General features: G+C 33.6%; 4 protein-coding genes across 4 annotated transcripts; 1 reads left to right on the top strand and 3 right to left on the bottom strand.

Annotated features, from left to right (window-relative positions):
• Positions 384-7,234, top strand: LOC109347099 (protein downstream neighbor of Son-like). The gene is made up of 14 exons (XM_019586827.1): positions 384-648; positions 1,595-1,668; positions 1,748-1,883; positions 2,014-2,102; positions 2,185-2,341; positions 2,441-2,643; positions 3,367-3,521; positions 3,622-3,717; positions 4,098-4,219; positions 4,834-4,935; positions 5,473-5,582; positions 5,710-5,797; positions 6,186-6,385; positions 6,994-7,234. Exons 1-14 carry the CDS (start codon positions 514-516, stop codon positions 7,232-7,234), a joined length of 1,908 nt encoding a protein of 635 aa, XP_019442372.1. The 5' UTR covers positions 384-513.
• LOC109348276 (F-box protein At5g06550) lies at positions 8,057-10,341 on the bottom strand. Its single transcript, XM_019588633.1, has 2 exons — positions 8,924-10,341; positions 8,057-8,363 (listed from the first exon to the last, which is right to left on the bottom strand). The coding sequence occupies exons 1-2, from the start codon at positions 10,231-10,233 to the stop codon at positions 8,123-8,125; spliced, it is 1,551 nt and encodes a 516-aa protein (XP_019444178.1). The 5' UTR covers positions 10,234-10,341; the 3' UTR covers positions 8,057-8,122.
• LOC109348277 (myosin-binding protein 7-like) lies at positions 11,143-14,037 on the bottom strand. Its single transcript, XM_019588634.1, has 4 exons — positions 13,902-14,037; positions 12,202-13,649; positions 12,035-12,081; positions 11,143-11,535 (listed from the first exon to the last, which is right to left on the bottom strand). The coding sequence occupies exons 2-4, from the start codon at positions 13,441-13,443 to the stop codon at positions 11,427-11,429; spliced, it is 1,398 nt and encodes a 465-aa protein (XP_019444179.1). The 5' UTR covers positions 13,444-13,649; positions 13,902-14,037; the 3' UTR covers positions 11,143-11,426.
• Positions 15,086-17,755, bottom strand: LOC109348274 (probable E3 ubiquitin-protein ligase BAH1-like). Its single transcript, XM_019588631.1, has 6 exons — positions 17,510-17,755; positions 16,724-16,968; positions 16,399-16,647; positions 16,165-16,302; positions 15,629-15,687; positions 15,086-15,549 (listed from the first exon to the last, which is right to left on the bottom strand). Exons 1-6 carry the CDS (start codon positions 17,700-17,702, stop codon positions 15,444-15,446), a joined length of 990 nt encoding a protein of 329 aa, XP_019444176.1. The 5' UTR covers positions 17,703-17,755; the 3' UTR covers positions 15,086-15,443.

Genomic DNA, 19,063 nt, shown 5'->3' with positions numbered 1-19,063 from the left:
TAAACCTAATGATGTAAGGCTCTACATGACGACCAAAAAGTCAAAAATTCAACTCTGAGAATAATACTCATTGAGAGAGAGGCAGTCACAAATTTCGAAAATGATTAATTCCTTAAGCAAAAGGTGAAATGTTATCCTTTAATAGTACCAAAAAACTTACACAGAAATTGCGGATGGAAAAGTAAAAACGCTAAGCCCAGCCCAGTCCAACATAAATTAGAAACAGAAGAGTATATATACGTTCACTAACGCCGTCCATAACAGCGTTAAAAAGTGGAGGGAAATCATATTTTTAAAAACCCCACCAATTTTTGCGCAAAATTTCCTACTTACTCCCCTCGCTCCATTTCATTCTTTCGATATTCTTCATCAAAATTTTCAATTTTCAATTCTCAAATCTCAATCTCTCTCTCTCTATTCATCTTCACTTCTTCATATTTATCTCACACTTCTCTTCAGAGCGGTTACTATATTTAATACTGACCTCGTTGCGGCGGCGCGTGGAAATTGAGGATGGCGAAAGTTGCTATAGAGAGTTCAGTACACCCTACCTCTCGTCGAATTGGATTAGGGCCTCCCAAAGGTGGCGGCGGTGGTGGTGGTGGATCTATGGTTAAGCTTAAAAGAAAGACACCGTCTGAACTTAGGGTAACTTCAATTTATATCTACTTCGTCTTTTATTTCAACTGTTCAATTTGTCATATTATGATGAAGATGAATCGGTTATCCTATTTATTGAAATCCTTGACAACAATTGTGATGTGAATTCATTGCCGATGTTACAGTATGAATCTAATTTATATTTTTGTCCTTAGTAACCTAAGTCTTAATTGATTTATAGGTTTTTTTAGCTTAGCTTAGTTTAGGTCTAAGCATGCTTCAAAAGTGTGTTTCATGTATAAATCTGCATCCGAGTAAAATATATAAGGATTTAAGACTCTTTTTGGAAGTATTTAAGGATTTAAGTTTAATGCATTGTTACTTTGTGTTTGGTTCAAATTCATAAATAACTTCATTATCAGATTCTAAAGTAATGTTAATGACTTTTCCAGTGTTTATGGAGGGAGAAAACAGTTTTTGAGATGCCTTACCTTTTTTTGCCAAACATGCATTCCTTAACTCTCAACAGCTTAAAACAAAAGTGATTGTTTTTCCCCCAACAAACAATCTGAAACAAATACCCTTAATATAAAAAATTATGGTGTAAATCAATTATGTATTGCCACATTATTAGAAATATTTGACTCTTACAATAAGTACCTCAAAGTTACATGTATTGTGACATGATTGGTTGATGCTGTAGAAAATTTCAGTGACTGCCTACCACAATTCAAAATTATGACTTGGGAGTAAACTATATGTTTTGAGTATTTTGTGATGAATTACATCTCTATTATGTGTTAGTTTGTGGTTCATATGCTAATTTGCCATGACAATTGAAATGTAATTTGTATGTTAATGCTCTTCATCCATATGTAGGTGTAGTACAATTTCAATTTAAATCTGCATGAAAGATTTCTTTAGTTCCATGTTGACAACCAGCATTGCATTGTGATGGAGAAAAATTTATATAATATCTATACATGCTTGGCAGGGAGAGCAGTTGAAACGGGCAAGTGTTGTGGACCTTACTGATGAATCCCCATTCACCTTGGATGGTTCTAATAAGTAAGTTTACTCCTTTTCTCTTTCAATATGTTATTTATTGTTTGCCACGAAAAGATAATTGATTGATCTGTGTTTGCAGCACTACCAATTTGGATAATGGGTTTAAAAAGTCAGGATTGTCAGGGATCCTGAGATACACTGGCACACGTGTTGATGAACTATTTCCTGCCAAAAAGTCGAGGTTTAAGATTGTATCTGGAAAGGAAAATGCAAAGGTTATTATATTTTTTACTTATATCTCATTTAGTTTTAGCTTGGTCATATGACATCATTAAAATATTGACCTCAGGTTTTAATGTTGTTGAGAGTGAACTAAGTAGCCTTGTTATTACTTATTATGTTCAGGAAAATGCATTCTTAGAGAAAAGTAGTATCCTGAAGAACCTGTCAGTATTTGCCAATTCAGATACCACACGTCAGCAAGGAGTTTCATGGTTTGTATCACAGTTTATGCATTTTCTTGAGCTCACAGTTAATTTTTTCCTTTTTGTTGATTCTATTCCTAATTGTTGTTAGCTTGAAGAACTCTGTTGCTTCAACTGAAGTTAGCAAAGATGGTGTATTGCACGCTTGTCAAACAACTGAAAAATGCAACCAAGGAAAGTTTCTTAGTGTTTCTGAACTTTCATCAGCTGCTGATAGAACTTCTGGCTTGACAGCTCCTGTTGACATGGTATACAATGGCAGAGGCAGGCCTTTTCTTGTATACTTATTTACATTGCTGATCCTGTATCTTAAATGTGTCATTGTTACTCAAAATTATTTTTTATAGGGCAAAACATTAAGAGGACTATTTGCTCTGGATTCAAATGTTGATAATGGTTTAGCTGCTGAATCATCTGAAAAATGTGGAGATTTGTCATCAGCCTTCACAGGAAATTTCTTCTCTGAATGTCATGTACCTAGCCAGCAGGCTCCTTTGGATCTTACTCTAAAAACCAGTATGCGGGTAGTTTGCTCGTCTTCTGTGAATTGGTGAGTGCTTAGAATGGACTATTATCTTTCCGTCAAGCCTGCTAGGAATAAGATGAAATGGAGCGAATTAAAAAGCTTTAACACTAAGATGCATAGTTTCCATGTTGAGAGGGAGGATTTTCCAAGTGTCCTTTATGCCTCTATAGTTAAGAAAGATCCATGTATGATGAAGTCCCTGCTGATGCCAAATGTTGTTATACACAGATGCATTGGCAGCTAAAACTTGATAAAACAATGAGTTAGGTTGAGCTAAAACCGAGGAGAAAAAAGTTGCCATTTGATTAGATAAGAATAGTATTGTGTTTACTGTTTATTGAAAAAAAGTTTTGCTGATGCATTTATCACACATTTTTATATAGTAGAACAAGTATTTTTTCATGGATGGTTCTTTTTCATTTGCTCTCTGTATTTTCAATATTGGAATACATGCCTTACATGGTTCCTCTTTTTCTATGTTAGACTAATAATAACATGTTGAACTTTCATGTTTCTATAACAAAAAAACTTATTTATGGACATTGCACGGTTTTTTCACATATGCATTGATACTTTGAACAGGAAACCACTCTCTTCTGTTTATCTTTGTGCCATGTTGATGCATCGCTGATTTATGTGATTTGGTTGGATTGTTTATTTCCTGCTTGCTTTGGTATTACATTCAACTATCCTTGTGGTCTATTTTTTTGCCTTTTTGTGAAAGCTTTTTTCATTTCTAAATTTCAGGATACACAGGTCAGTTCTGTGTGGTACCATGCCTTTTGAGAGTCAAAATATGAGAGTTTCCCAGGGTTTTAACGGTTTGCATTCATGGATATATCCACAATCTGTTCTACCACCTTCTCTCGTATCAATCTTGAGCTCATCAACAGCAGATGGAGGTTGTCAAGCAGCTTTGAACTTGCCCCATTTCTAGCATCTTCTTTGTCCTCTTTTCTTCTTCTGCATTTCTTTAACTTCATTTTTTCTTGTATGGAATAGAATTGGAGTTCTTAAGGAAACGGCATGTTGATTGGGAAGAATCTTTCCAGAATCTTTATTACATGCTTCGTAAGAACATATGTGGCCTCTTTTATGGTAATGATACATAACCAACATTTTTTGTCTATGTAGTTATACTGAACTAATGATCAATGATTGTAGACATTTGTTTACCCTATATTTTTTATGTTGCTGTTACTATTCATAATTTCTCATTAGTGTTTGTGCTTGTAATTTGTAATTTAAATGGTGTCTGACTAATGATCAAATATCATGATGGAAATACACTTGTTTCTTTTATTGATGTAGCTTTCTGTAGTATTATTAATGTATAGACTTAATTTTGCTATTTTTCAAACCTTATGACTTCATTGTGCATTTATATTTATTTTTTGTTATACAAATTACAATTTATCTATTTGTATAGGAGTATATGACAAATGTTTTTGCTGAATTTTTTCCATTTTGTTTACTAGTTTGCACTTCCCAGTTTGTGGTGATGTTCACTGGCAGTGACACCTCTAGAAGATCCAAATGTTCGTGCAATGCTTATATCTCTAAGTCAACCAGAGGTTTGAGATCGTTGTTAAGAGAGCAGGTAAATTACTCATAATCTTACATATCAAGATGCGTGAAATATATATTAACCCACTTGCTGTAATGTTTGTCTAAGGGTGAGTAATTTTTTGTTGATGCATATAAAGCATATTTCTAGGAAAATCTTGGAGTAAGTTACTAGTAAGTTTATGGCATCTTGTTTCTTTCTCATATTACCAATGAGTATTAGTCTCATTCTTGATGCTGGTTATTCAATTTTACTCTGTTTTTTGAGTAGGTCATGGTGAGGAGAGTAAGTTGGTATATTAATTTCTGGTACCGGCTTATCATCTTGACTGCTAGCTTTTTAACTCTACAAAATGCTTTCCAGTTATCTTTCCAAATTGGCTAGTATTATGGTTCTATGGTATTGGGCCTTAGAGTTGTTCAGGACTTCAGGGTGCATAACATCTTAGGTTAATCAATTATGATGTGTACAGTGTATTACAAGTGCAATACGGGGTTTTTTAGGTTTTCATGTATGCTGCTTGTTAACAAAGGCCTTATTTTCTTCTAATTGTTTTTATTTAATATTAATTATTATACTGGAATACAAAGTCCGAGTAATATTTACAACCTTTGAATTTATTTTTGGCTGTATACGCTTTTGAGTAGGATGTTTGTTTCTCTATGCCTCTCTGCCATTCGAAAGTGGAGCAAGTCACTACTGAGGATCTTGCTGAACTATCAGAGATAGAGAAGCAAAACTTGGGGCAGGTTTGTAATATGCTATTCTTATTACTATAGCAATTCTTTTTTAAGGAATGTCTCTGGTCTAATCCATGTGGATGACCATGAATAATTTCCCTACATAGTTGCTCTTTGTAATTCTGTTGATGAATCTAATTCTGAACACTGAAACAAATTGTAGCTGGTTCACATTTAGTGTTGAATTAACTATTTGGAGTTTAATTTTGAAATAATGCCTGTCAAGTTGTTTTTACTTCATCCTCTAATTATGTGATTTCTGTCACTCAAAGAGTGACTCCTGCTATGATAGTAAAACACTTTTAGTAATGTGGCATGCAATTAGGCGGTAGTGTAAACGTTCAAGATGTTGATCTAAATTAATGCAAACTATTTTATGTATGACAATTTCATCTATAAAAGCATCTTAAAGTTTTTCAGACCAGTTAATGTCTTCTTACCATGAATCTTCTCACAGTAATATTCATTGTCGATATTGTTAACTGGCACAATATATAAGTTTTATATTTTTAATTGATTGGTTTGTTTTTGCTTAATTTAATACAGACTCGACGATTAAGGTCATTCTCTGATGTTGATAATAGCCCAGAATCTTTGCTGGTTTTCAGTGGCAATGACAATGTACATGGTTTATATGATGTTTTACTAAATTACAGGTGACTAGTTAACGGTTGATTCTCTTGGTAGCAATTTATCCACTGTTAGTTATTACCTAACTCACTCAGACTTATTTGATGTTTGGTCTTTTTGCTGAATAAATTCCATCCTTAATGCACTCTGCAGATCAATCTTGACCTCGCTGTCTGGTATGGATGTACCTGTCTTGTGCTCTCCTTTGCCCTTTCAAAATTCTGCTTCGTCATCTCCTAATGTATGTGATAATCCTCGGACTGATTTTCTTTCCATGCATTACTTATGTAATTTGTAATGGTTGAAGTTTAACTAAATTATTAAACTGTCAAACCAATCCTTCTACCTACATCACTTGAGCCAGGAATGCTATTAGCACTTCCCGTATAGTTTCTCATCATCAAGTGACAAATATTTTTTTAGTTGTTTACTTTGTCAAATCTGTGCCACTGGAGTTGTGCAGATGTATCATTATGTTCTAGAAAACAATCTAGAGGATCCAACCACACTGTTATATGGAATTAGAAATCAAAATTTATTTCCTTTTCCCATTTAAGGTTACTTTAGTTATTTTTGCTTTGCTAACTGTCGATGGATAAATGACGGAATCTATATACTTTCTTTGACAGATTAAATGCATGGAGATGAGAAGAGCTGAACATATTGCTGCTTCTTCTAATGGATCTATTGGGAAAGATAGTGAGCCTGCACAAGGATCGCCAGATGGCCTTTGTTGTAGCATTGAAATTAAGGATGCATTCCTTCCACCTTGGATTATTAGTGGTATATGTGCATTGATGGGATCGGAAGGAAGAAGCTTTGAGGCAAGGTATGGGTAGCCTTTGCTTGGTTATACTTGTACATGGTATAATTGAATTGCTTAGATAGGAAAAGTTCATGTGGTAATACGATTTAGACTACTACTTAGTTATTCATGTGTAGCTGTCTCAAATAATTGGGCTTAAGGTTAAGACTAGCTCCTATGACCTTGTTGCAGCACAAGCTGCACATGGAAGGTTAATGGAGGAGAATTTGGGTATACATGCAATTCCGAGCAACCTTAACTTCAAAGAATGAAATAGAAGTGTAATGTCTGTGATGAAATAGCACTACTTGTTGATGAAATAGAAGTGTAATGTCTGTGATTTCTGATATTTCTATCAACTGTTTTGATTTTTTAAATCACTTCAAACATGATGATTGAATTTCCATGATCTTTAATCTCCTACCCATCCTACATACTAGTACTACATTGGGCTCGTGTTAACCTGATGATTGTTCTGGCCTTCTGGGTCATATAGAGTTCTACTAAATATGTAGAATTTCTTCAGCATTTAAATTCACTTGGGTTATTGTTGAGATCTTATGGATTCCTGTTGCATCATGCATTGTTATTTGAAACCTAAATGATGTTTAGTTTCATCTTTTGATGTACAGTTTTGTGACGGAACCTAATTCGCTTGGCTTGAACATTGCTTTAAAATCAACTTGTGACAAGTCAGAATCTAAAGCAGGAGGAAATGAAAACATGCCAAACTATAATGGTACATTTGGAATTTCAGAATCTGTAGTCATCTCTAGCCTGCAATCTTGTTCACTAAAAGGTTTGAAATACAATTATGGATCTTATACAGCTACACTATCTCCTGTAACTTATTTTCATCACTTTGATGAGTAACTTATTCGAGTTCTTATCCTTTTCCTTAACCCTCTAGAATATGAAAAAACCAAATGGAATTTGTATTTTTATATCTATGTGGAAGTTGTTCCCAACCATGAATTTATTATCTAATGCCAATTGTGAAGTTCAGTAGTTGGCGCAGTTTGAGTATTTCACCTGGAATTGTCATTTGGAATGAGTAATGGGAAAAAATATTTTCTTGCTTGAGCGGTACTTAATGTCACTTTTCGATTCTGGTTCGACAACTAAAGAGTAAAAGCTTTCCTGTTCACACCTAATAATATGATAGTTCTTGTGGTAATACGATTTAGACTACTACTTAGATAAATAGTGCTGAACCTAACTTTTGGATTAAAATTTGAAATGTATAAAATCTTGACTTGTAACTAAGAAGTCATATATAATTGAGATCAACACATGATAACCACTTTGCATTTGTTTCAGTCCAGGAACACTAGTACACTAGGAAGAGAACCTCATGAGCTCATCATTTTCCCCCTTTTCTTAAATTAGAGTATCATAAGTGTTGCTTGTTATGATCATGGGATTGAAAGTTGAGTTCCTAATCATAACATAAAATCGGCTCTACAATGCAAATCCATGGTTTTCAACCAAGCAGGATAAAAATGATAGATCACCATCTGGGATTCAGGGTGGCATGTAACCAACGATTCTAAACAACAAAATTTTCGCAATTGTTCATAACATGTCTCATTTGGTCTACTCAATGAAAATCTTCTAGTTGAACCCATGACAATGATAAATCTTACAAAACATCTAAAGTACAATGAATGAGAAACAATGGAAATGCCAAAATTGTTTTTTGTTATCTACTATCTGAAATGTAGAATCTGCAATATTGATTGCTGCTATTTGTGTATTTGTCTAGAAAGAGAACTTGAAAGCTCCCATGTTAGCATCTGTGACAGAATCCCAGAAGGGAAGTTTCCTTTGCTGCATTTTCTTCTCTTCTTCTTTTTCGGCCAGTTCTTCTATTGTTCCGGGAAAAGAACCATCAATGGCATTCTTAAACTTACAATATAAATTCACTCGATCCTTTGTTCCGGATACCAGTGTGCTAGCATTTGGCCTTTTAAGAAAATCCAACACATTTAACAAATTTCTCCTGTAACAAATGACCATCATTTAAGATTAGATTACCAAAGATACATTCAAAATGCAAATCTAGAACCAAATTTGAAATACTACACAAATGAAATATCATTTAGTTATTGATTATTCAGTATTAGAGCTTAACTTCAATGCCCTATCTGTCCAATAAAAGTTGTACACTGAGATCTAATGACGTGATGCTACATTATATATAGAGTTCGAAATCACATATCATTCTATGTGTTTGGTATAGCTGAAAAAAATTAGATTGTTATAATATTTATCGATCATTTTACTCTGTTAAAATTATAACATGTTGGTGTTTGGAAGCAAATCTATTTTGTTTGGATTGTGTAAAAAGATTATTATTTTACAAAGTAAATTACATATAAGAGTGTGTAAAGATTATTGGAGGGGAATGAAGAGGAATGAAACGTTTGAGATACAATGAAATTATCAGCTTAAAAAAGTACATATTAACAATTAATTCTAATTGATTAAATATCCACTTCGAATATACAGAAGCTCACATAATGTTTTCTTATAAATCAAACTTGTAATTAATAATCTTACCTGCTAACATAGTTTTGGGTTATCGCTATAGACTCCTCCAGGTTGATCACCAAATGCCACCATCCGTTAGGCACAAAGATAACCTCCCCAGCTTTGCATATGCACTCAATCGGTCTCTTTTTCCAATTTTTCGTTGCACCATAAAAGTTCATGAACCATTCAATTATCGAAACAGGAGATGCAACCTCCGCACCATCAGGACTAGGATGAACTCCCGGTGGAATCACATCGGGAGGAAATAATAGCCATTTCTTGGATCCTGTGATAACTGCATTCCAAGCTGAAGTCGAATTTGGATCTACGTGGAAAGAAGATCCAGACCCGGTTGGTCCAATAATAACCCATCTATAATCAGGTCTCCCATTGCCCAAAACACCAAACAAATCCTCCCGGAAGTACACCGGAACTTCATACTCAGAACCCAATTTCGGAACTTTCTCAGCAAAATTTGGATCGAACAAATACAACGGTCTTTCTTCTTTAACTTGATCCGAGTATCGAAAATAGTCTTCGAGCTTCATCTCCAGTGGTCCAACAGAAAACTTAACATCACCACACAACTGCATCAAATAATCCCGATCCCAGTTTCTCAATGCATCCCAATTATCAATACACCCTTCCAACAACACCGGCTTATTTGGCTCCTCAAAGTTCAACACAAACTCCTCAACCGAAATACCCTTCTTCCTAACTATATTATCCCTCTCCAACCATTCAGGCTTCATTTCCAGATTAGCACAGAGCCAACTCTGGAAAAGATAATCAGAATAAAAGTCTCTAACTTTGAAACTCCGAAGCTCATTACTCGACAAATCAAATGAAGGGTAACAAGCAGAAACATAAGTAGATTTCCAAAACCCATTAAACTGAAACCCACCAACAAAATTCTCCAACACAAGATTCCTCCAAAGTGGTTCATGGTTAGTGAAAACATAAAGTGATTTACTCACAGTAGATAAAACCCCTAATTCAGAAGCACCCAAAAACCCTAGAATCTCAAGAACAAGCTCATCTGAAAGGGTGTGAAGATTACCTAAACCTGTGTCTCTGGAATTGATGGAACCTGAACTGAGGTAAAGATTACCCAATGGTTGAACACCATGAGTGTGTGATTGTGTAGTGCTTTTGAGGCTGAAACATTCATCACTGCCTTCTTCTTCTAGACATTGTAACTGTTTTGTGGTGGAAATCAAAGATTGGTTTTTGAACTTGCCCATGTTCTTGTTTCTGATTCTGCTTTTGATTTTGGTGTTTTTCTTTGGTGTTCTTCTGAGATTGGACAAAAGGTACCTCATTTTGAAGTTGGGCATGGTGGATTCGCACCTTCACTCTGCAATGTTCAATAGGATTTAGGGTTTATGGTGATAAAACCCAAACCCAGATAAATACGTTTCTGCTCTTTGTAATAGAATACGTTTCGATTCGGATAAAAATAAAGAATTTGTGTCACTCACGATATTACGATAATCTTATTTTGAGAATTAAGAATTTTAAGTTGTCCCAAAATTGTGATAATTTTAAGTTGTCATTTTTAAAAGAGATTTTTATTGGATAAAAATAAAAATGAGAGGTAAAAATATTTTGATTTATTATAAGGGAATTTATCAAATTTTGGTTGGTTAACTTTTGTAGTGTCATAAATATTATATATACTTGTAAAAAATATTGGTCTAGTGATATAAAATTTTGTTAGATTAAAAAAAAAACCAAAAAATAGCAACACTTATTTATTGGATCAATTAAAAAATTGTGTCCTAACCCCTAATAAATATGATAATTTCAACTAGTGAAAATAATTGAAAATATGAATAGTGAGAATATATATCCATAAATTATTCCCTACACACAATGCACCAAAAAAAATCTTTTAAGTAGGGATGGTATAAAATGAGCAAATAAAAATATATTAGTACTTGATATTAAATCAATAGTAATAATCCCATGATGGACAAAACCCTACATATTCATTTAACATATAAGCTCACTTTAGGACCTTTATCCCAATACATGGATTCAATGCAGAAAAGGTGGGGATGAAATCCAAGAAGAAGAAAAAAGAGGCTTCCCATATCATTGAAGAACAAAAAAAACATGGATGTGTAAAATGTAAAAATATTTAATATGAAGATAGTCATATTTCGACAACTTCCTAAGTCATAGAGTCGTCTTCAACCGAAAATCAGGTTGCAACAAAAACGTTGTTTCCACACTATGTTAACATCTAAATGAGCCAAACTCAATAGAAAAAGGTTGCCATTAACTAGTCACTATCAAGCAATGTGCTTGAAAAGAATAGGAACTATATGAAGAGTGAACAAACTTAACAATAACTCATGTATAGGAGAGTGCAGTCCAAATACATGTACCTCAATTTCAACAATGCTCAAATGTAAAATCATATCCAAGTTCCATTCAATTTCATGCAAAATCAATAGAGTTAGAATGGAAATAATCTTGTAACATTGTGTGATCATGATTCACTTGGTGCTCTCACAAATGAGAACTAATCTCCCAAATGTGTACTTGTAAGATATCTCCATGACCTTACATGAGGTTCCTTGTTGATGAGCAAATATAAGCCATCATTGTTAGATGGTAGCCCAAACATGTACCTACAATCATAAGCATTATCAATGATGGATAATTTCCATAGAATCAATCATTCAAGCATATCCTTGACCATAAAGAAATGCTATGTTTCGACACGTAAAACATGAATTTGACATCGAAAAGAATTGCTATGTTTTGAGAGAAGTGTATCAGTATGCAGTTACTACTTGTCTGAGATAACAATAATAGTTCCATAATACTAGCATAGACAAGGAAATAATAACAGTTTTTCTGCCACTTTAACTTATATTTCGAATACGATTATCGTTATTGCGCTTAATGCTGGTGTTGTTGCAAACCAGAAACTAATATGTGAAGAAATTATGATTACATCAAACATTTAATACAATGCATGACAAGTATGTTGAACATCGAAGCCACTCTGGAGATGTTTTCTTAGGATAACATATAAACTAAAAATATAGATTTCCTCAATCAATGTTTCAACATTCTTTTGTAAGTGCTATGAATTATGAACTATTGTAATTGTTGTCTACTTACTTGATTTCATTAGCTTTCCTTCTCCAGAAAAGAATCGATGCGATCCACTGAGTACAAAAAGAAAGATGAAATGGCATAAGTGCAACCACAAAAGTCTTCAATCATGATATGAAATTATGAATGAACTAAGACATGTAGATATCAGAAATGGTTTATTTATAAATTACCTTAAAAAACGTCACGAATGGCAAGCGACCGACAACGGATCTCTTTCTCATTGCCTGTTTTCTTTGCACTGACATCTCTTGGCACAGATTTTGAGCTATTTCTTTAAGTAAAACAATCTGTGCTTTATCGGTACGCATTGAAATGATTGCCTGCCTCATCGATTCCCTATCGGCCTCGAGTGCCTGAAGCCTCGTGTAAAGTTTCTTCACATAGGGATCTTCAAAGTCTGCATTAAATCCTATCTCCTTTGGAGTGGTTCCATAATCATCATAGGCACTAGCTCCAGCTTTGAAATCAGTGGAACCATTATATGGTGCCCCATTGTTAACATAGTCAATTGTATAGACTCTAGTGTCACTCATATCATCACCACCTTCTGATGCATTATCTACCATGTTCCAATTGGAATTCTCCTCATCGATCTTCTTAAAGCTACAATTGAGCCTCGGAGAATCCATTAGAAGCTCGGGGCAAAATGAAGTTGATTCGGAAGAAAATTTCCTAGAATGCTTAGTCCATCTTGGAGATTGTCCAACCACCACTTTGTCTAGAACACTTTTTCCTGTTAAATCCCCCTCCATTTGGCTATAAGTTGGACTAGTCTCGAGTTGAGTGATCTTATTTTTCAAGTTCCTCGCACGATCCCTAGGTGTTTCGCCGAATACATGTTTTTCAATATCGATGTCATCATTATCATCATTGGTCACAACATTCATTACATTACATCTCAAAGGAGGGTACTCATAAGGGGGAATTTCATCTGCCTCTGACTCGGTGATGCCGAAACTCAACAACCGGTGTTTATAAGCTTGAATTTCACATGTTAGTGACTGAATCACCTGTTCTTTTTGATACAACAAATCCTCCAAGATTAGAAGCTCCTGCTGATCATGCGAATTCCTCTCCTCCACGAAACGCTTGAATTGCCGCGCTTCCATTTGAAGTTGTGCCTTTTCCCTCTGCAGCCTCAATATCATTGACATAGCCTCATTCGCAGCCGAGGAAGAAGCGTTCCTTTCCTCCTCCAATTCAGAATACAGATTCTGTATACATTGTTGCTGATTTCTCACCGCCTCGCGCAATGCAGTGCACTCATCACCTATTTCCACACGCGCAATCGAATAATCCAAACCCTCTGGTTCCAACTCATCATCCTTCCTTCTCGTCGCCATCGAGCAATCACACCCGGACTCACAACATTTGAAACATTTCACAAAATCGCCAGACGATTCGGAATCCATAGATCATCAAATTGCATTCAAACTTAAAGAAATTTGAGGGCTAAAGATCTTTCAAAAAAATCGAAAAATCACCACTACCAATTATTTCAACAAATTCAGAATTCTCAACCTTTTCCAATCATGCAACACCATATTCATCCATTCTCTTCCCCTCCACCCTTCATACCAAGCACCTTCTCCATTGGATCAACCAACTAGGCACTAATCTATCAATTTATTAACAAAAAAGTACTTAAATAAATAATCACACGAAACCAATAATCCATAATAATCATAAATAAACAAAATTTAAAGCTCTTAGGAGAAGGGTAAAAGAATATATTTATTTCATCACATTTTGCCAAAATACAAGGAAAAAATCAAAAGCTAGGAATTTCAACAGCTGAGGAATTACAAAGGAAAAATATTTCTGTGGAAAATAAACAGAAAGAATAAATAAAGAGGAAGAGAATGTGGACCTTGGAAACGAAGGAATGAAGAAGGAAAAGGAAGAACCCGATTTCTTGGGAAGGAAGGAACAGAACAAAGATTTTCTATAACAAACAAAAAAAACTCTATTTTTTTCTTCTTTTTCTCTATGCTATGGTTTATTCATATTTTTCACTCTTATCCCCTCATTGATCGAGACATATACCATTACATTCTCCTTCTTTATCACTACTATTTACTTTCTTTTTTCATGTCATTTCTTACCATATATTTCTTGAGTGTTAAATTTATGCATTGATAGTATAAAGATGTATATATAGTTGGTGTATTATTCGTTATTAATTTGAATTACTTTTTGTAAAAAATTCGTTAAGATTGAAAATGAATGGTGGATGATACACTGACGGTATAAAAACTCTTAATACTTTCGGTGTGTACATTTTTTCTTATATTTCTTAGGTTATTATTTTTTTTGAAGAAAATAAAAATATAATGATCTCCAAAAGAAACGAAGTTTTTTGAGACACATGCATAAAATAAAGCATTTTTGTTTGTTTCTGATATGAATATAATATCTATACAAGTGTAAAAATAGCTTCATATATTTTTTCCTCTTTTCTTATTTCTTAAATCATTTCTTACCTTCTTATTTCATAATGATCTTGTGTGATTATTTACAAATGCAATTACTAAATATAAGCATCACCTTACTATAGAATTTTGTATAAATGTTAAAAATGTATGTATATGATTGTGAAATTAATGTTATCAAATGGGTATTCTAGCTGAATATCAATGTTATCAACTCTCATCCCTACAACTAATCTCCTTGTTTATAAACTATTTAATTCCTTTTCTTTTTACTATAAAAATGTTTCAAAGTCAACAGCCAAATATAAACTTTTTTAGTTCTAAAATTATTGATTTGAGTTTTTTTATCACAACTATATACATGTTTCAATGTCAATAGCCAAATTATTTTTTTGCTTCTAAACTTTAGTTTTTTGTACTACCAAGGGTATCTTCTCACTTTAGGGTAATAAACTAATCATTTTTTGGTTTCGTGACTGCCCTTTTCAACAAGTCTGACTCGTAGAAATCGAATCGTTGATCTTTTGGTCATCGTGTTGATGTAGCAGTACCTTACACCACTAGACTAACGTCTTGTTGATATTCTTTTTTTTTTTTAGTATCACACTTATTGCACCAAATAACACCACACAAACTTATCACTGAAATTCTGAAAATTCACATACTGTCATACAATTCTATTGTTGCCTCTTTATTTCTCAGATCATAGTTCACATAAATATCTATAAGTTTCAATAACAATACATATATTTCCAACTTCTAACAACAACAATAACAATTATTTGATAACTTCCCTTGAAATATTCCTAGAAATGGGTGGCTGAATATGCAACCAACTTTCCAAAATCATATTCTTTATTAACTGCAAACTCTTAAGAACTAGTTAAATCAGCAATTCAGTCTTAACTCTTAAGAACTTCTTTGGAGTTCTATTTGTTAACATCAATACTTGAATGTTTCAATGGCCAATGCATCAAAATCTACATTAGTCCAGAATATGTGGAGTGCACATTCCAATAGATCTTGCTTTGGTGCAACGTATCGCATCGTTCTTCGTATAGCCTTTCTTTCCAGTAATTTTTGCACCTGGAAAATCTTGAAAGTTATTATGATGGTAATGTTGGATTAAGAGTAAGGTACAAGTTATTATTGCACCATTTAGTACCTTTTTTTTATAAGCAGATCAAGTTCTAACATATGCATTGGCTTAGAATAAACACCAACCTGCATAAAGAATCAAATCAAATCTTTATGATTAGAAATGAAATCAAATCAGAGTATGATTTGAAGCTTAAACAATTTGCTAAGATAAATGACATAATCCTGCACTTGCTTTCTGCTAAACATTGCAGTAAGGAACAAAATGAAGAAATTTTGTTACTTAAAACTAAGGACATAGCCCTTCAATTTATTGCATACACCACTTTGACATCAGTTTTCGATAACTTTACCTTGTGACTTCTTAGGGTCCTTTTACGAGTTGGGTTTTGGAGGGGAATGAAGGGCAAGAAAGGGCTTCAGAATCATCTCACAAGTGTATTTCATGGCTCTTAAACCCAACTCGTAAGTGGACTAAGGTTGATGATTAGCAAAGCCGATATACTTTTAAGTCGAAATTACTTTTATGTCGAAAGTTCTTAAAGGAGAAAGGCATGAAAACTGCATCTTCAAATATGAAAAATTTAAGTGCAAAATGCATACCTCTCTGCATATGGGACACTTTGACTCTGGTCTTGCAGCTTTAAGGCCTTGGAAAATCATCACAGAAGCTGCTGAGCAAGCACATGATTTGCAGAAGATATGACCACAACCCAAAGCATACGGATTGAAAACAAAATCCTATCATATCAAAATCCAAGCATTAACAAGTGACGCTTACGATCCGAAATATTTCTTCTTCTTTCTAATGCAGCATACAAATAAGTAGGATGTTACCAGGCAAATTGCACAAGTTAGATTGTACTCGAGCTTAATCGAATCTGGAAGTCTCATAGTCATTACAGCTTCGGTTATGTTTAGATCACATGAAAAGTTACCACAGAATACATCAAGCTCGCAACCATCTCGCCCACTAAAGTTCAAATAAAAAGCACCCAATTCAATCAGCCAAGGTGAGTGTAAAAGTTCGATGTGTTCCGCAAGCATCCTGGATTTGAAGTTCTCTCCATTCACAGGGTTGCGTACCTGGAGTACAATATAAAACGATACGAGTTATCGATGTAACACTTAAGCATAGAAATATAGACAGTCTAATGCATACCTTATCATATTTCTTGAGTATTTTCCTCATCGCTATAGCGTTCATTGCAATGTACTCGATTAAATTTTTCCCTTCTTTCTCGAGTGTTTGCCTATCGTTTTTAAAGCACTGGCGCAAGCGCCATACGTAACTCTTCATTCCTGTTGCAGTATGAAGATGAAGGATATGCCTAACTCTTGAATTAAAGTATCCTACTATATCTGATGCTTCCTTCGTCAACTCGGCGAAGAACTTTTCATCGCACACTACACACGGAAACAAAATCAAGTTACTAGACTGCATAATGTAATACAATTCGGTTAAAGAACATTACACATGTTATACAATTATCAAATAAGTATATCCCTAAAAACGTGGAAAACCCAAGCTTTGGTTACATAAGCTCTGATTAATTGCAAAGAACTAAGATATGCAGAGATAGCATAGCATTATTGAAAGTAAGCATCATAGAACTCAGAAACTAGAGGATTATAGAATAAAATCATGTTCACTGAATTAACATAAGCACTAACCAAATAATTTCACATAAAAGTTTAGGAGAACAGAATCATTATCTATCTTTCAATGAAGATCAATTTTAAAAATAAGATCACTGACTTAAAAATGGATTCAGAATCCTTAAGGATGATAACCTAAGGTAGTATTTTGTGCATGGACGGAAGGATGCACGAGGCTCCACTTAATGCGATCTAGGAGCGATACATGCATGCAGCCTTGTCCCGCAAGCAGAGAGACTGTTTACGGGGTTTCATGATACATGGTAAAAATAAAACGAAAAACACTTACACGAGCAAGATTGACATCGACATAAGTTGTGTTCATTGAGGTCAGAATCAGAAGAAGTGTTCAATTGCTTACATCTCTGGCAACTCTTCAACACTTCTTTTAACCTTGAATATTCAATATGAGCACATTTCTTGTCCAACATCCCCTCTTTCTCTTCTTGCAGATACTCTTTGAATACACATTCGAATTTCATTTCTCCCTATGGTTGCCACCTTCCAATTCCTATTTCCTTATTAACAAAAATCCCATAATAATTAATTAACCAATACAAGTATTTTAGTGTCAACCACATATATATAAGGCAATGTTGCTCGAGCCGGATACGATCATTATGAGCGACAAAACTCTCCCTCGCTGCGAATCGAAACTCGATACGACTAAACAAGGACACGTGTATAAAGCAATTGTATACTAGGGGCTTAAATTTGTAACATAATGAATGAATAATTAAGTGAAGATGATTTTAATATTACCTGGGGAATCTGTGTTGGCTGAGAATGATGAAAAAGCGTGAGAAATAATATATAAAATAATAGGTTGGTGAGATTATAGAATAGAAATAAGATAAAGTAATGTATGTGTATAGAAGATTTCTATAAGAGATTATGCTATTATGGTATGTAACATAGAAAGAAGGTGAAATTAAGGTAGTTGTTACAGAAAACGTTAATTAAGAGTTAGAGCACGTGGAGTTGTTGTATTATGTTGTTGTGTGTAGAGAGAGAGAGAGGGATAACAAAGAACGTGGAAAATGAGGTGAGTTTCAAGCCATAAAAAACACGTGGGATTATTTTTTTATTTATTTATTAATTTCTGTTCTGCATAACAGAAACTTCACCTGCATACTATAATACGTGGAGAAAAACAATATATTTTTTCAACCATAAGTCACACATAAAATAATATTCCTTTCAGACATAACTATTCTTTTACATTTTGAGAAATACTTTTCTAAAAGTTAATTATATTTTAATAATATATTAAAAAATTAATTCTAATTAAAATTTATTACCAAATGATAGTACTAATAAATATAAATGTATATGTTTCCAAATATAACATGTTGATTACGTCTCCAAGTTTTTCTCTTACATTTTTTAAACGCATGTTATCATTAATAAGTCGGTAACAATTATATATGTTTGGATATTGTAGTCATCTAATAAAAGATTATAGATATATTAAACTTAAGAAAGGAGATTCACTTATTCTAACATTAACACTATGTTTGATTTTGAAAGGAAAAGTTAAGGAAAGAAAAGTTAAGTGAAGAAAATGAGTGGAAAACGTAATGAATTTTTTAGTTATTTGGTAGGGTAAAAAATGGAAAGAAAGTGAAGAGAAAAAACATAATTATAATTATTTAAAAAATCACAAGATGTATTGATTTGCTTTTATGAATGAATACAAGTATATTTGCCTAATAGATAGACACATAATAATAAATTCATTTTATAATTAAATATTTTATATATTATAATTTTGTCTTTCTTTAAAATTATATACTGTGTATATTTTTATTATTTAATAATAAATTTTAAGTATAGAAAGTTC

The sequence above is a fragment of the Lupinus angustifolius genome, chromosome LG05 (genome assembly GCF_001865875.1).
Source record: "Lupinus angustifolius cultivar Tanjil chromosome LG05, LupAngTanjil_v1.0, whole genome shotgun sequence".
NCBI lineage: Eukaryota > Viridiplantae > Streptophyta > Magnoliopsida > Fabales > Fabaceae > Lupinus > Lupinus angustifolius.
Note: the sequence above shows the minus strand (reverse complement) of the source record. Positions and strands in the feature narration are given on the sequence as shown.

Bases quoted from the DNA above. Each gene is read 5' to 3' on its own strand.
- LOC109347099 (XM_019586827.1), top strand. From the start codon at position 514: ATGGCGAAAGTTGCTATAGAGAGTTCAGTACACCCTACCTCTCGTCGA. The intron at 1,669-1,747 runs GTAAGTTTACTC...CTGTGTTTGCAG, and splicing joins ACCTTGGATGGTTCTAATAA to CACTACCAATTTGGATAATG. The intron at 6,386-6,993 runs GTATGGGTAGCC...TTTGATGTACAG, and splicing joins GGAAGAAGCTTTGAGGCAAG to TTTTGTGACGGAACCTAATT.
- LOC109348276 (XM_019588633.1), bottom strand. From the start codon at position 10,233: ATGCCCAACTTCAAAATGAGGTACCTTTTGTCCAATCTCAGAAGAACA. The intron at 8,364-8,923 runs GTAAGATTATTA...CATTTGTTACAG, and splicing joins ACCCAAAACTATGTTAGCAG to GAGAAATTTGTTAAATGTGT.
- LOC109348277 (XM_019588634.1), bottom strand. From the start codon at position 13,443: ATGGATTCCGAATCGTCTGGCGATTTTGTGAAATGTTTCAAATGTTGT. The intron at 12,082-12,201 runs GTAATTTATAAA...TTTTGTACTCAG, and splicing joins CATTCGTGACGTTTTTTAAG to TGGATCGCATCGATTCTTTT. The intron at 11,536-12,034 runs GTAAGTAGACAA...TTATGATTGTAG, and splicing joins AGGAAAGCTAATGAAATCAA to GTACATGTTTGGGCTACCAT.
- LOC109348274 (XM_019588631.1), bottom strand. From the start codon at position 17,702: ATGAAATTCGAATGTGTATTCAAAGAGTATCTGCAAGAAGAGAAAGAG. The intron at 16,969-17,509 runs GTAAGTGTTTTT...TTCCGTGTGTAG, and splicing joins TCGATGTCAATCTTGCTCGT to TGTGCGATGAAAAGTTCTTC. The intron at 16,648-16,723 runs GTATGCATTAGA...ATTGTACTCCAG, and splicing joins TACTCAAGAAATATGATAAG to GTACGCAACCCTGTGAATGG.